At 42.8% G+C, this 14,798-nt stretch overlaps 1 protein-coding gene across 8 annotated transcripts in view; it reads right to left on the reverse strand.

The window, feature by feature from the left end:
* Positions 1 to 14,798, reverse strand: part of ITSN1 (intersectin 1) — a 262,634-nt gene that overhangs the window by 50,188 nt on the left and 197,648 nt on the right. For 6 of the 8 annotated variants that reach the window (XM_037832091.1, XM_037832102.1, XM_037832075.1 and 3 more), the window contains exons 24-28: positions 14,040 to 14,206; positions 10,731 to 10,776; positions 8,347 to 8,468; positions 4,209 to 4,326; positions 2,295 to 2,486 (exon numbers count right to left, since the gene is read on the reverse strand). In XM_037832091.1, the coding sequence (XP_037688019.1) occupies positions 2,295 to 2,486; positions 4,209 to 4,326; positions 8,347 to 8,468; positions 10,731 to 10,776; positions 14,040 to 14,206 (645 nt within the window). Of the gene's footprint in view, positions 1 to 411; positions 1,941 to 2,294; positions 2,487 to 4,208; positions 4,327 to 8,346; positions 8,469 to 10,730; positions 10,777 to 14,039; positions 14,207 to 14,798 lie in introns of those variants that run through there. The other 2 variants (XM_037832132.1, XM_037832111.1) reach the window with 2 other exon arrangements.

Below are 14,798 nucleotides of genomic sequence, written 5' to 3' on the forward strand. Positions count from 1 at the left end.
CCCCAATCAACGACACGGAAGACAGGTAAGGTTCCATCTTCACCTGCATATTTTGGGATGTTCAACAGTTCCTCACGATGGACAAATGTTTTGTACCCTGAGCCAAATCACACACCTGTCTAGTGTATCAACACCAGATACTGAAAGCCAATGAGACAGTGAGCCACTAAGCTGGGTGGTACTTCTAGTCTTCAAAAACCGGTATTACAAGGAGCCATCGTTTGGATATTGATCAGAGAGGGGTGGGCAGCAAGGGGAGGGGGGTGCCAATCAAAGGTGACCCCGTGAGGATCCGATTAAGTCTGTGTGTGCAGGAGCACACGTCACAACCAGCACCCAGGCAGCAGGCCACCTGTTTGGTTCCCGTCACCGCTGCCAGCTTCCAACATCAAGAACAGAGACGTCTCCGTCTAACTTTTATATGAAGGGTTTAATTATCTATACACATGACTAATTCAAAAGGTTGTATTACAGTTGTTAAAGCCGCGGTTTATATATTTATATATTTTACATTCATGTCCATGAAAATACTGAAGTGTGACGGGAACAAGGAGGAGCAGGCCTCGCCCTCTGCACCGTGAGAGCGGAGAAGAACCGCCAGAGCACTCCGCGCTGCCAGCACAGAATCTCAGAAGAGAGACGGACAAACAGAAGGCAACTGCATGTTAGAAAGTCATTAGCAGAGCAGCTAGATCGTGCTGGAGGCTTCTCCCCTTTTCTGTGCTGTCAGCAGGAGGCATTTTGATGCAGCGTTTTCAACTCATGTTTAAAAGACACACATGGCTTCGGCTACAGCACATCTAACATACAAACGGACCGTGAGCTCCATTTAATATTAATCTGTAGAAATTCCACAGTCTAGTTAAAAAAATGTAAACATTGGAAATTAATCGCAGGGAGATTTCTATACATTCGTTCTTGTCAAGAAAATTACTTATTCAAAATAGGTCATTCCATGAAAAGTAACTGGAATAAAACTTCACATAACAGAGGCTAAAAAGAGACTGCAGATATTACTGATCATAACAACCTCAGTGTTGTTGTCTACTGATTTATGGTATGAAAACACACCAAATTAAAAGCCCGAAACAGAAAACACCAACTCAACCAGATAAATGTGAGACCAAACAAAAACACAGGTGCTTTCTCAATGTGGGTAGTACAAGGTCACTGTGCAAAATAAAATTAATGCAATATGATTAGAGCAACATACAAGGGTAATAGCTTTCGCCATGGAGAGAACTAATTTCTTATGTACAGGATGTATTACATGCTCAACAAGGTACATCTGATACACACAAACAAGCACAAAATACCTTCTGTTTAATTGGGCTCATTCTACACATCTTTAAAAAACAGATATACTGAACTTCTCTTCATTTCTATAGTAAGGGGGAAAAAACCCCAAACTACACAATTTCATGGGTAACACTGGACAAAATGAAAAAAAAATACATAAAATCTCAGATTTATGGACATTTGGAACATTTTTTAATAGCACATGCAGCATTCCTTGATAGTGGGTCTTTTTGCAAAACCAAAATAGCAAAGAAATAATTTCCTTTTTCTTTTTTATTAAAAGGCTAAAATACGTATTTAAAAATAATTTTAGAACTATTGAAAGCACCTGTGCAAAGGTGGGGGGAAATCAATTTGAGTAACTAGGAAAGCCACAAAAGGACCCACTACCCTGTGTATTTTTGTAATTTTTGCTTCTCTCTTGGCAAGTAATAACTCAAACATTGCGATCACATGCAACTACAGTAAAATGAGGTCAACTGCTCAGCAGTGAGTTCTTCTACTCAGAAGGCAGTGGTGACCATGCTGGAAGTCACATGATCAAGGCTGCATCTCCCATCATCCCTCTGGGCAGTGATATGGGATAGTGGGTCTCTTTGAGGACTTTCAAGCCTGAGTGGGGGATGGACAACATATGATTCCTAGAAAAAGGAGGAAAACAACACATAAGCAAAACAAAACAATGAGCAAAATTCAAGCTAGGAAAATGAGTCAGGCATGTAAACAGCATGGTGCCAAAATGATTTAAAAAAAAAAAAAAAAGGAAAAGGGGGCAGGGGGAAGAAGGGGGGGCATGCTACAGAAGGAATGGAAAAAAAAAATAACCCCACAAGATTAAACCTTGCATTACAGAAGGTCTTCAAAGAGACTGCTGCAAATGCAGCAATTGTCTAGCTTTAAGTTCTGCAAACAAAGCTCAGCAGAATCAGAGCAATGCTGCATGTTTGACCGTGGAGACCAGAGCAGGGCGGCACCAGGGCTGCCGGGGCACTTACATTGCTGGCTGGGGTCCATGTCTGTGGTCAGCTTCACATAGTTGGATGGGAAGAGCCCCACTTGTCCATTGACTTCTCCTTTCCACCAGTCAGGGTCCTCCTTGTTGAGGACGTTGATGATCTGGCCCTTGTTGAAGGCCAATTCGTCATCGTTCTGCGCGGTGTAGTCATACATCCCGATCACCTGGCACACTGCAGGAGACAGGGCCAGGTGAGCAGCTGAACGTCTGCCACAGGACGTGTGATGGCAACTTGGTATTTGTATGAGTTATTTTGCCCTTTCAGAAGAGGATGGAATTAAGTGGAGGTTCTCTAATGGGACTTTGGTGGTGTGGGCAATAGAGGATGATGAAGGATTAAAAACCAAGACAACAGCAACATTTTCTTATTAGGTCTTTGGTTTCTGTAGTATCTTCCTCTTTTTCATATCTTCTTCTCAGCAGAAAATGTAAAGTGGCCATGTGAATTCTTTCATAAAGCCACTTCTATTTGAGGGCAGTGGAGCTCCTTTATAAACATGCTGACTCAGGGACTCGCCCAACACCCACCCCCATCGCCTGCTGTGTAGGACAGCTGTGGGTCATGCGGATTTTACTACATATATTATATATATATATATTTAAAGGTGGAAAGTAATTATCATCTGACCTCTCCCCAAATCCCAATGTCAGTGAAAAGTAAAATCAGTGTTTTAAAAGAATTTTTCTGTACCTTTGTGTCCCAAAATGTCTCACAGAAAGACATTTCCACATTCGAGTACTGTTGCTATCTTCTCATGTTATCTCAAACCTATGAGAGGTTAAATTGTTCTCATTCCCTGGCATTTTTACATGTTGGGTAAGTCTGCACAGTTAGGATGCAATCTCCAATGAATCTTTCTTAACCAAGCTATTTGGGCTGGGTTTAGGCTTTCAATTTCTCCAGCTAATGCAATCACTTCAGCAAATGACTTCTGTGGGTCTCAGTCTGGTGATGTGGTTGTACTCTGACAGTGTGGCTGGGTGGTGGGTGACCCGGCCAGGCCGCCCCCAGGAAGGGGAGAGCCAGCAGCCTGGCACCTGCTCTGCCTGCACGACGCCATGGCTCAAGCAAAGGGGCATAGCTCGGGGTTCCAGGAATCAGTCCCAAAGTATGCCAAGCCTTTAATTTCTTACAAAGGCTGCAAGTTTTAATCTTATTTCACTGAAGAGGTACAGCCCAGACAGCTAACCATAAGGCACTGGAACAAAAATGCTGCATTTTCCACAAATACCACCAAAGAATTGGTGGCTTAAAGACCTAAAGCAGAATTCTGCTCCCCTAACCTCACCTCTCTCAAATATTACTGAAGCATTTGATTTAGTTCTTTCCATCAGAAAATAGCCAACCAGTCTGACTGCAGCATGCTGGGGTTTTTTTTTGTTTTTTTTTTCCCCCTTTCGGAGAGGGTGTCTAACGTCCTGCCCATTAACCGAAGCCCCTTCTGTTCTTAGTAAATGTCAGAGGGGAGTTATTTTAGTCTTCAGTGAACACCACATCACAACCAACAGACCCCCTTGGCCTCCAGCTCAATCTCCTGACCTATTTAGACCCCAGCCATTTATTTTTAGGACTGTCTTTCAGCCCCCTCACCCTTTAGCCCAAGTCCTACTTTAAATAGCTGGAAGGAAATCAAGAGAAAAATCTGGCTCTAATGCCACAGCATTCACGATTCCTTTCGGAAGAGTTCCAACAAGGGCTCTGTTGTACCCAGTACAGTAAAGGTCCTTAGATATTTGGTCTTTCTGGAAAAGATTCCATAGCCCACTCCCAGCAACTACCAGAAATGCTTAACGCAGATGTGTCAAACAATAGGAGATATTTAATGATAAAAATAATGCAAAGACTCAAGTGACATGCATGCCCTTTTCCTAACACAGACTGTAAACTCCTTACCTGCAGGCAATGCTGCAGACTTAGGTGGCTCTGTTGGAGTGATTTTGCTTGTCCCAGGGCTTAAAAGTTTCACATAATTAGCTGGGAACCAGCCTATCTGGCGCTTCTTTCCACGTGCCTAATAAAATAATCACATCAAAAATTTCAGAAGTTTCATTTTTTTTAAATGATATAGTTTTGCTTTGTAGCAGGGCACTTAGACACAGTTAACATATAACTGAAAAATAAGTAGCATTAACATTAGAAACTATGGATTATTATATTTCGAAAACAAAATATTGTGGCTAAATTTCAAATTGTGGCAGTCAGTCAGCAAATCCCAGAATGTTTTTGTACTGGCGGGGATCATGTTGATCACAAATTCAGGATTTGTGGTGTGTCTAGAACAGACGAGCTCTGCTTAGGAAATGTTAGCTCTCAGCTGTTAATTTCAGGTAATGTAGAGATTATGGCTCATGACAACAGTATCTGCAAATTTTAGGAATAATATGGCAGTGAACACTGAGTGCTTTCTATGAGTCAGGCCCTGTGCTAAGCATCTTATATGCATTTATTCTCAAAACCATTCCAGGAGGATGATACTATTATTATTCCCATTTTCCACGTGAAGAAACTGAGGTTCAGAAAAGTTAAGTGACAGACCCACCCTAGGTCAAAGACTAGTGAGTGGCTGGCCGGGATTCACCGTCACATTTGTGCTCTTCTTTATGAGTAATATACAGACTCAGATGCAAGACGATGTACAGCAGTGAACACAGAACACAAGTAGTCTAAACTTCACACTGTTTTAAAAAATCATTAGGTCTACATAATGGCCACAATCATATTTCCCACCACCATTCCTTTCTCCTTTACTTCAATCTAATTCAATCCACTTATTGAGAATTTATGGGCTGGGTGTTGCTGGAAAGGGCCAGTATGTGGCTGGTGAGCCAAGACTTGCAATTATGACACAATTCTAATAAATGGAAAAGATGCTAATTAGGATTCACGATAAGTGCTGTGACTAGCCTTCTGCATACCACCCAGAAAAGAGAACCCAAAAAAACTTACACATATACATACACACAGAGAATATCTCTAGAAACAAGGCTCTGATAAAAATAGGCCTTGGGGACAGGGGTGGGAAGGAGACATTTGTATTCCCTTTTGTAACTTTTGAATTTTAAGCCATGTGAATATATTACCTAGTACTATAAGAAGGAAATAAAACTAAGAGACAAGAAAATTTCTACCACCTTACCCCTGCCCTCCCACTAGCAGATCTCTCAAGGATACTTCTGGGTTACTTTTAGAACTCAGATCGCGTTTTGCTTTACTTGTGGTCTGACAGACTTCGTGCCCTTGGCCCAAGGAACTAGAGCTTTTACTCTCTCGGTGGTATCTGGGGACTGTTGAAGCCCTTCATTTACAAGTTCCCACAAGTTAATCTATCCAGTAAGCTACCCTGCGGCTCACCAGGACCCAACTATTACCCCATCCTCTGCAGCTTCGCAAGGCAGAACACAAGCCCTCACTGGCAAGTCCTTCATCTGGGTATCCACAATGAGCGGTGCCTCGGTTAAATCACTGGAAGATGACCCGGCCACAGCCATGTGCCCTCTTATACTGGACGGTAAAAACTGTTCAAAACTCTTTTTGAGCAAGGTGCTAAGTGTGTCAAGACTAAAAATATGGTCCCTGCTTTCAAGGAGCTGAGAACCAAGTGGTGGAAATATGAAATATGCATGGAAAACCAAGTGATCATATCAGCATCAACAATCAAATAACAAGAGTGGCCCAGAGGGGCAGGGAAGGGACATTGTTTCTGGTGGGGCTGGTCAGCAGAAGCTTACGCAGACGTGGGACTCGTCCAGCTCTTGAGGAATCGGAGAGAGGTACGAGCTGACCACTTGTTATGAGCACAGGCAACAGGGCAAGGGCGCCTGAGAGCGCCACTTCTTCACTTCTTTTTACAGAGAGCAAATGCACGAGCAGGGCTGGAGCGGGGGCACTGCTGATTGCTGTTGGCTGACCAGGGAAGTGGGGGTACCTGTGGAAAGCCTTCAATGCCCGCCGAGGAGGAGGGACAGTGGGCGCCCCCCACATCTTCAGAACAGGAGTGCATATGGGATCAGAAGGCCAATTAGGTGACGATGGCACATGTCTACACAGGAGGTGACGTGGGCTTGAGCAGCCCAGGGAGTGGGACCCGCTGGCTGAAGGAGGCTCTCTCCCTGACCCAGACAACCTCTGGAGCCCTGAACCCCGCTCCTGGGGCTGTATGGTCGGTGTGGCTGCCCAGTGAGCTCCCTGGGACCATGTCAGCTTTAGCCACTCTCCAGGCTGTGCCTCCTGCTCCAGCCAAGACTGACGTTTTTAGTCCACTGGCTAGGTCCTCACTCTTCTGGCACTTTATTTTTTATTCATCTGCCTTTCTTCACCTCACCACCACTAGATATTCCCCTCCTTGCCCGGGGGTGGACTTGACAAAACAGTGAACTGAGGACGGTCGGTAACTAGAGACCTTTCCTAGCAATCCTTCTTCCCTACTGCAGAGTGAAGCGCCTACGTGTGCGGTTCCAAACCCCCTCCTGCAGCCTCCCTCGAGGGTCTGTCTTCCATGGCTAGCACTCTGCACAGCAGCCTTTCCTTGCCTCACTTCTCCTTATCAATCTTAATTCTCATACAGGCCTACTCTTGGCCGGATGAAAGCCAGCTGACTGCATGCCCTGGGCCCAGGCACGCTAATGGGGACCAGGCTCCTTCCTAGAGATAGAAGAGTGCTCACCAGGGGATTTCCAGACACCATTCATTCATTTATTCAGCAAATACTTATCAAGGCTGATCATGTTGTGTATTGGCCAACTCTAAGGGAAGATAAGTGGGCTCTATGCTGCCCCATCTATCCCTTCTGCATAAAAAAAAGACACAGTTGTTAGGAAACAGTCCTTCAGCAAGCCCCTAAGGAAAACACGTGTGGATCAGCCCTGGAGGACACCACCCTTCAAACTATGCCATAAAGCCAGGTGGGTGCAAGGTGGACCTTCACCTTGGGAGCTGTGGGTGGGCTGTGGGATGGGAGAAAGACACTTTTTTTAAGAGTCAATTGGTTTATGTATCAAGTAATTGCTACAGTAATAATTTTTTAAAAACAGCTTTTTATTTAGAATTAATTCAAACTTAGACAAAAGTGGAAAGAATAAGAAAAAGTACACAGAACATCCAAACACCCTTTATTCAGATTCATCTACTGTTAACATTCTGCCCCAGGTGTTTCCTCATTTGGGCATTCTCAGTCTCTCTCTCTCTAATTTCTTTTTCTGAACCATCTGATTACAGTTGCTTACATCATGGCTCTTTACTCCTAAATATGCCAATGTGTTTTTCCTAAGAAATAAGGTTATTCTCTTATATAACTTCAGTAATCAACTTTAATAAATTTAACACCAAGATATTTTATCTCAAATTGCCCATATCCTAATTTTGTCAGTTGTCCCAATAACATCCTTGAGAGCATTTTTTTTCTTTCATACAGGATCCAACCTAGGATCTGGTACTTCAATTAGTTGTCATGTCTCTTTTAACTCCCTTTTATAGCTTTTTTTCTGTTTTTCTGTGACACTGACATTCTTGAAGAATGAAGTCCTCTACCCACTCCCTTTTTAAAATCAAACATCCTCCTTTTGGATTTATCTGTGTTTCCTTGTGATTAGATTTAGGTAATTCACTTCTGGCCAGGATGTTGTATAAGTGGTATTGTGTCCTTTTCAGGGTATCACAAAGAAACCTGCTACTGTCCCACACCTTATAATGCCACTGAGTAAAAGCTCCCTTTCCACAGTGCCATGGCTGCAGGATGACTTTGGGCAGGGCCCCTTGTTACATGGACGCTCATGTCCCACCACTCACTTTCTGAACTCGGGAATCAACTAGGTTTGGATACATGTTCAGATGAATACCTAGCTCACCAAATTCTGTTCCTGGCTGTCCGAAGCTTAGGAACCAAACAAATTCAGATAATGTGGAATCTCTCGCTATCCAAATTTAGGATTTAAGCAGAGAGGAGTTATTTGTACTTTGCAATGAAACAGAGTCCCTTTGAGATTCTGCAATGTAAATGTGGAAAAAATTTTAAACAAACAAAAAAGAAACTAACTTGCAGCTCTCCTTCCCACCATCCACCTGGGTTCTTTTTCCGGATCAGAATCAGCTGACCAGGGGCCAGGGTAAGCTGCTCGGGACCAGTAGCAGTGTATGAGGCAATAACCTGGGCAATTTCTGAAAAAGAAGATCAAACATTGCAGTCCACCGTTATAGTCAGGAGAAAGAAATTCTAAGACACAGCCACCTCCCAGCTTCACAAATTAGTATCACAGAAGCCAATGTATTCAGCTGGTTTTCTACTTAATGAATAAGGCTCCACTGAGTCCCAACCCAGTCCATAGGCTACAATGCAAATGCTGCCTTCAAGGGGTCAGCTGGTGTTTTTGCTCTGTTCGGGGTCCACGTCTAGGACTCCCTCAACATCTCTCAGAATGTACTTACCAACTTCCCTTCCCCTCCTACCCCCAATTCTCCCACCTCCTCTCACAATCACCATGAACTCAGGGATGCCTGATGCAGAGGGCTCGGCCTCCGTCATCCCCACCACCCCCTCAGCAGTGTTTCCCACACAGTAGCACTCAGCGATGGTTAAGTGAATACATGAAGTTAAAGGAACTCAAATGAAGCTCTTGCATCTGCCAATTACAGTTGAAAGAAAATTCTGTTTTCTTCAGAAACCATCAGGAGCATGACATTGGCTGACTTAGAAGCTGTTGCTTTAGGCTCTCAGCCCCACAACATGACCATTTTCCTTGGGGCTCATATTTTGAGGGTGATCCCTGAACATCAGGCCTGAATCAAGTCAAGTTAAAGAAGGATCTTCTTGTTATTTCAAGTTAAAGAAGGAACCTGGAGTTAAAAAGGAAATTTTATGCAAAAACAACAATCCAGCAATGAAAAAAGATAAACAGTTCGGTACTTTTCCTGAATGTTAAAATCTCATGGGAAAAAATCCAACATATCATAGACCAGGCTCTGAAGAATACATTTCTACTAGCACAGGATTGCAAGTATGAAAAGACAAACTCCTCTGACTATATGCTGAAGCATCTGTAGCGACTGCTTTCTGTACTTCTAGAAAGAAGGAAGGAAGGAAGGAAGGGAGCAAAAAAGTCCCAACTCTGATGGTATTTCTTACTTCTTCACTAACTCCAGTGTGTGAATAATATTTGGGAAAATTAAGGAAGCCCATTATCCTCTTCTGCAATCAGGGGTCACCACCATGCTAAGAACGCCAAGCTGTCCTGGTGCAGGCCTTGCTGTGCCTTATGAGAGCTCAGGTTACGTGCATCTTGGCTCTGACTGAGAGCTCTAGTGGGGAAACCTGTGCTGGAGATGAAGATTCCACTTTAACAGGCCAAGACACAGCTCTAGATTCAAGAGTTTTCGGTATGGAGAAAGTCCAAATTAAGTGTCCTATTTGGCTTCAGATGTTCTGGCTCCTCAAAGGACCTGCCATACATAGCTGTCATCTGGCCCAGCCTTCTCTTCTGTCTTTGTGCCCCTGAGGAGCTCACTGGCTGTCAGTGCAAAGTTCAGACAATCAGGGCTTCATATACCAAATATCTGGCCCCTGTGGAATTACAATCCTAAACGCAGAGTACTCAAGGTAAAACAGAGGTGTGACCCAGGTGGTCCAATACCAGGAATCTGACTAAAATCCCAGGACAACCTATAAACCACCTTTCCCTCGCCAGGTGAGTCCATTTGCAACTGAGGCCCAGACACAGACGCACAAATCCCTCTCTCGGCACAGCAGTGACCCTCTCAACCTACAATTTCCCGAGGGTACAATGGAAAAAGCTCAGAGGCCCTGGATGAGGAGGACATGCCATACCAACCGTATTATTTCACAACAGCTTCTCTCTTCTCTCTTTCATGCTACTTTTTACAGAACATGTGCTTGTGTTTAAATAACTGAAAACACTCTGAATCCAGATAGGTGACTATTATTTTGTACCTCTGATGTGTACCTGAGGCAAACCACCCAATGCCTTCTCAATTAAGCGTACCTGGCCTATCCCTTCACTCTGATGACATCTGCTGCTCCTCTAGACTCCTCTACTGTTTGGGCCCCAGGACTTAAATATCATGCCAGTAAATGAAAGTCTGACAAGAAAGGTGACCAAGAAGCAGCGAGTCCACAATCTTACAGCTCCAGGCATTACAATTTCCCACCATCTTGCCTGATTTATTTCTTCCCAACCCAAGAGAACAGTCTGTAAATGTCCTCACTCCCCACGTGTGAAACTACAGCCACATTTCATAACCATGTGCAAATTATTAATGGATTCTGAGGAAAGGACCCACTCAAATACTCTTTGGAAAGATTTTTTTGTTCTTATTTTAGGCTTCTGGCCCTAATAAACAAAGACGGGAGTAACTATCAATTACATTCAAAACATTCAAAAATAAGCATCAGGGTTTGTAACTTACCAGGTTTTTTTCCTAAACTCCCTGTTTTCCCAGCAGTTCCAGAGCCCTTAAAACAGAGCAAAAGGTCTCATTTGCATACTGAATAGCTTTGGTCATGCAACTTAAACAACGATTAATGAAGATACAAACCACCTCAGTTCCTCACTCCCCATTGTCATCGTGGGGAGACACAGAGGCATTGCATCATCTGACATCGTGTATGTCAGGAAAACACAGGACAAAACAAACACTTCTGAACATGTGGCTTTTCCTCTCTTTTTAGAAGAAAAATAGCCAAGTAGGAGGCACTGTTGGATGCCAAGGGTTGGGGTTAGACTGTGGCTAACAGGTGCACCCTGCACCTGGGCCAAACATGAGGAAGATTACTAGTCTCCATCCTAAAACGCCATGTTTATTCTTTATTTAAAAATTGTTTGTTATGAAAGATTGCGCACATAAAAAGTACAGAGAATGTAACAGACACTACTGGGTCCACCACCCAGATTTAATACATTAAAATATTAGTATTTTACTATATTGGCTTTAGAGCTTTCTTCTATAAAGAACCCAAACAGTATAGGTACAACTGATGCCCCTGCCCCCAGCTCATTCACCTCCCTCTGTCCTAGGAGGTGACCACTGTCCTGTGGTCCCACAAGCATTTTTATAATTTTTAGACACTGAAATTTCTCTATCAGTGCTAGAAGCACAGACCATATTTCTTTCTGACTATTAAGTGCTCCAAAAGTGCTTCAGGATTGAATTCTTCTTACGGATACTCATGGAACTTTAAACCCGTTGAGTAAGCCAACATAGACCAAGGGAGTCAGAACAGGGGCCAGGCTATAATCTGTTGACAGAAATTGCTTTACTCTGAATTATTTTCAACCTTTGCATCCCTGTCTTGCAGTAAACTAAGTATTCCAATTAAAACAAAACAAAAGGCTTAATAAACTAAATGAGTTACTGCAAGAATACAAATATGGTATTATCTATCAGGAACACAACATATAATAGTCTCTATTTTGGTTATTGAAATTTAATAGCCATTTACCAGGAAAAGGTTAGGCTTACATTTTTACTCTAATTAGGCTTGCTTTATTAGCGAATAGTTATACAATACCAATTTCTCTTGCTATTTTTACAGGATGTCAGAGGTGCAATGAAGGTAGATTCCAAATGACCAGTTATTTCTTTCCCAGTAACGAGCTGATGCTATACTCCCTAATCAGCCATATTCCATAAAATAAAAAAAAGCAATTGGCAATACCCAACAACAAGGTTTAGGTGGCTCCATAAGCTAGAAGCCAGGACACACTTAGTCCTGTCCTGACTGAAATCTCAAGATTGGCTGTAGACAAGCTGCCCCAGGCTCCATCTCCCCATTCCCCCCATAAACAGGGGAAGCAACTGAGGGACAGCCCCTCTCTGTGCCCGTAGGTGGGTTCTGGTATCTGGTTTTGAAGTTTGGTAGGATAGTGTCCTTACACATGGAGCTCTGTGTCTGAGTTAGAGCAAAGAGCTGACTTTTCAGATATTTTCATTATTATTTAAAAATGTAGCTAAATGTTTGTCCAAAATCCTTAAGAACACTGCTAATTCTGTGGCTAATAATTTAAGACTGTGGTTAAGAAAGCAACTTACAACACAGCTTACTTTAAGAAAACATTACAAAAAGGTTAAAAAAAAAAAGTACTCTTTAAATGGGGAGTGACTGCTAATAGATATGGGGGTTCTTTCTGGGGTGATGAAAATGTTCTAAAATCGACTGTGGTGATGGCCACACAGCTCTGAGGATATACTGAAAACCATCACATAGGTGAATTGTATGGTATGTGAACTATATTCTCAATAAAGCTGTTATATTAAATATCTTAGTTTATTTTTTTAACTTGTTGACTTCAAATTGTTTTTTATGGAAAACTGTAAGCTATTAAAATACAATGCAAGCAATGGCTTTTGTGTTTTAACTGACTGAAAAGGTCACATCACTTTAAGAGTCTTCATGCAGTATCAAAATTCATTGAGTTAGTTTTTAGTGTTTTCCTCACTCCCCTGAAATACCGTCTGTAATGCCATCCAACTTGCTGGCCTGGGGAAGAGTTTAATTCTCACTCTCCAGGGATACAGAGGACAGTAGATTATGCCTGCTGTGCGGTTTCTGCCAAGTTCTCCAAGAGTAGACAGTTATGTTACTCCCATCAGGGGAACTTCAGCAAACTGCTCTCAAGACCATAGCAAGAAAAAAAAAATCAAAACAATAATAGTACCCTCCAAAAAAAGAAAAACCCAACCAAATAAAACCAATTCCTGGGAATGGTGGGGAAGAAGAAGGCTGATGGCAGAATTAGCCACATACGGCCAGGCCCAGCCTTGCCCCAAAGCAGCTAAGGGTCCTGGGGCTGGCAGAAGAGCCCAGAAAACACCCTCCAACTGGCACTTGAAGAAAGAGAGAGAGAGCTGTGTCCCCTCGCTTAGAGGAAGTGGTCTCTATGTTCTTTACTAGTCTGTTCTCTCCTCAGTGCCTAGGAAGTATGAGGAAAAGAAAAAACAGTAATTGACTACCCTGCAAAGAATGTGTTATGTGGCCACATTTCTATCCCGAAGCCCTCCACTAAAGGAAGAATGTTTATTACAAAGCAGACTCCCAGAATCGTTGGCAGGCTCATCTCACCATTTCACTAAACTTGTACTATCTCAAGCCTGCACTTTCTGCAATCCAACTATTAGGATCCTACTTAACACCAATGAGAGTCATTTTCAGTTTCTAAGAATAAGAGCATTTAAAATAAATCCAGTCCCTGGTTGATAGAGACACTGGGGCCAAGCCAAAGGTGCATCAATCTCTTAGATCTTGTGTCTTCCTACTGTGCGGACAAAAATACACATTTTAGAAACTTCCTGCTGCTCAAGTCTGGGGCCAGCACCACCAGAATACTTCTGGTTACATGGGCAAAATATTGCTGTGTATCTTTCCTGAGGCACAGAATGACCATAAAGACCTAATCATTAAAGTTTATTCCAAATCATAAGTCAGTTACGTGCAGGAATAGAAATTAACACTGAACGTTATCCGAGCTGACGCAGGCCAGCCTGATTACATGCAGTCTCCATTCAGCCCTGTTGAGTTCTCCGGTTTGTGGGAAGCCAAGGCTTACGCCACAGCACTCAATGACAAGTTCACACAATTATACGTCACACTGCATTTACTGCCATGTCCCAGCACGTAGCAAAACCCCATAAAGTGTTCCCCTGTCGAGCCCCGAAGTGACTCCCCGCAGAGAGATGCACTGCCCAGAAAGGGAGAGGAAACAGTTAATGTGGGTTTACCTCTGAATCTTTAAGCCTCACATAGTTAGAAGGGAAGACTCCGGATTTGTCGCCCACTGTTCCTGTCCACCAGTCACCATCTTTCTTGGTAACCAAAATCACTTCCCCTTGCTGAAAGGTTAAATCTCCTTGCTCAGAACTCTCGTAAGTGTACATGGCAATAAACTCTGGTGGGGAGAAATATTGAGATACGGAGAGAGCTTGATTGTTTAAGGAAAACCCAGACAGCTTTGCAAAAGCAAGTATATGAACAAGGAAGTTAGGATAAGATCCATTTGAGAGAAAAGCTAGTCACAGGTAAAACACACAGCTCAGAACATGCTGGGGTTCCAATCCTCAACTGCACGTGAACACTTAGTGCAGGCGGGTAAAGACCCAGCCACAGGAACAAAAACCAAGTGCACCAGTGAGCTAGGATTTAACGTCGTGATTTCTTTTTAAATGAAAATGCTTTTTACATTTAGTTTTAACTAACATTTATTGAGTCAGTGCGAGCACAGGGTTAGAAGTATTTGTGTGCAAACTCTTGATATGCACATCAAATGCCTGTATTCCGTTTTGAGGCTGCCAAGTCATAATTTAAGAAAATCTGTATATACAGTATATCCTTTATGCAAATTAAGGAAGGCATATTTTTCATTAAACAAGTGCCTAAACAAAAACTTAGGTCTTTTTGTGCCATATACACAGAGAGCAGGAAATGTTGGGACCCAAAATAAAAAATACATATCAGGGGCGGAGGGTGGTTTATATGGGAAT

This window comes from Choloepus didactylus, chromosome 1 (genome assembly GCF_015220235.1).
Source record: "Choloepus didactylus isolate mChoDid1 chromosome 1, mChoDid1.pri, whole genome shotgun sequence".
Taxonomy (NCBI): Eukaryota; Metazoa; Chordata; class Mammalia; order Pilosa; family Megalonychidae; genus Choloepus; species Choloepus didactylus.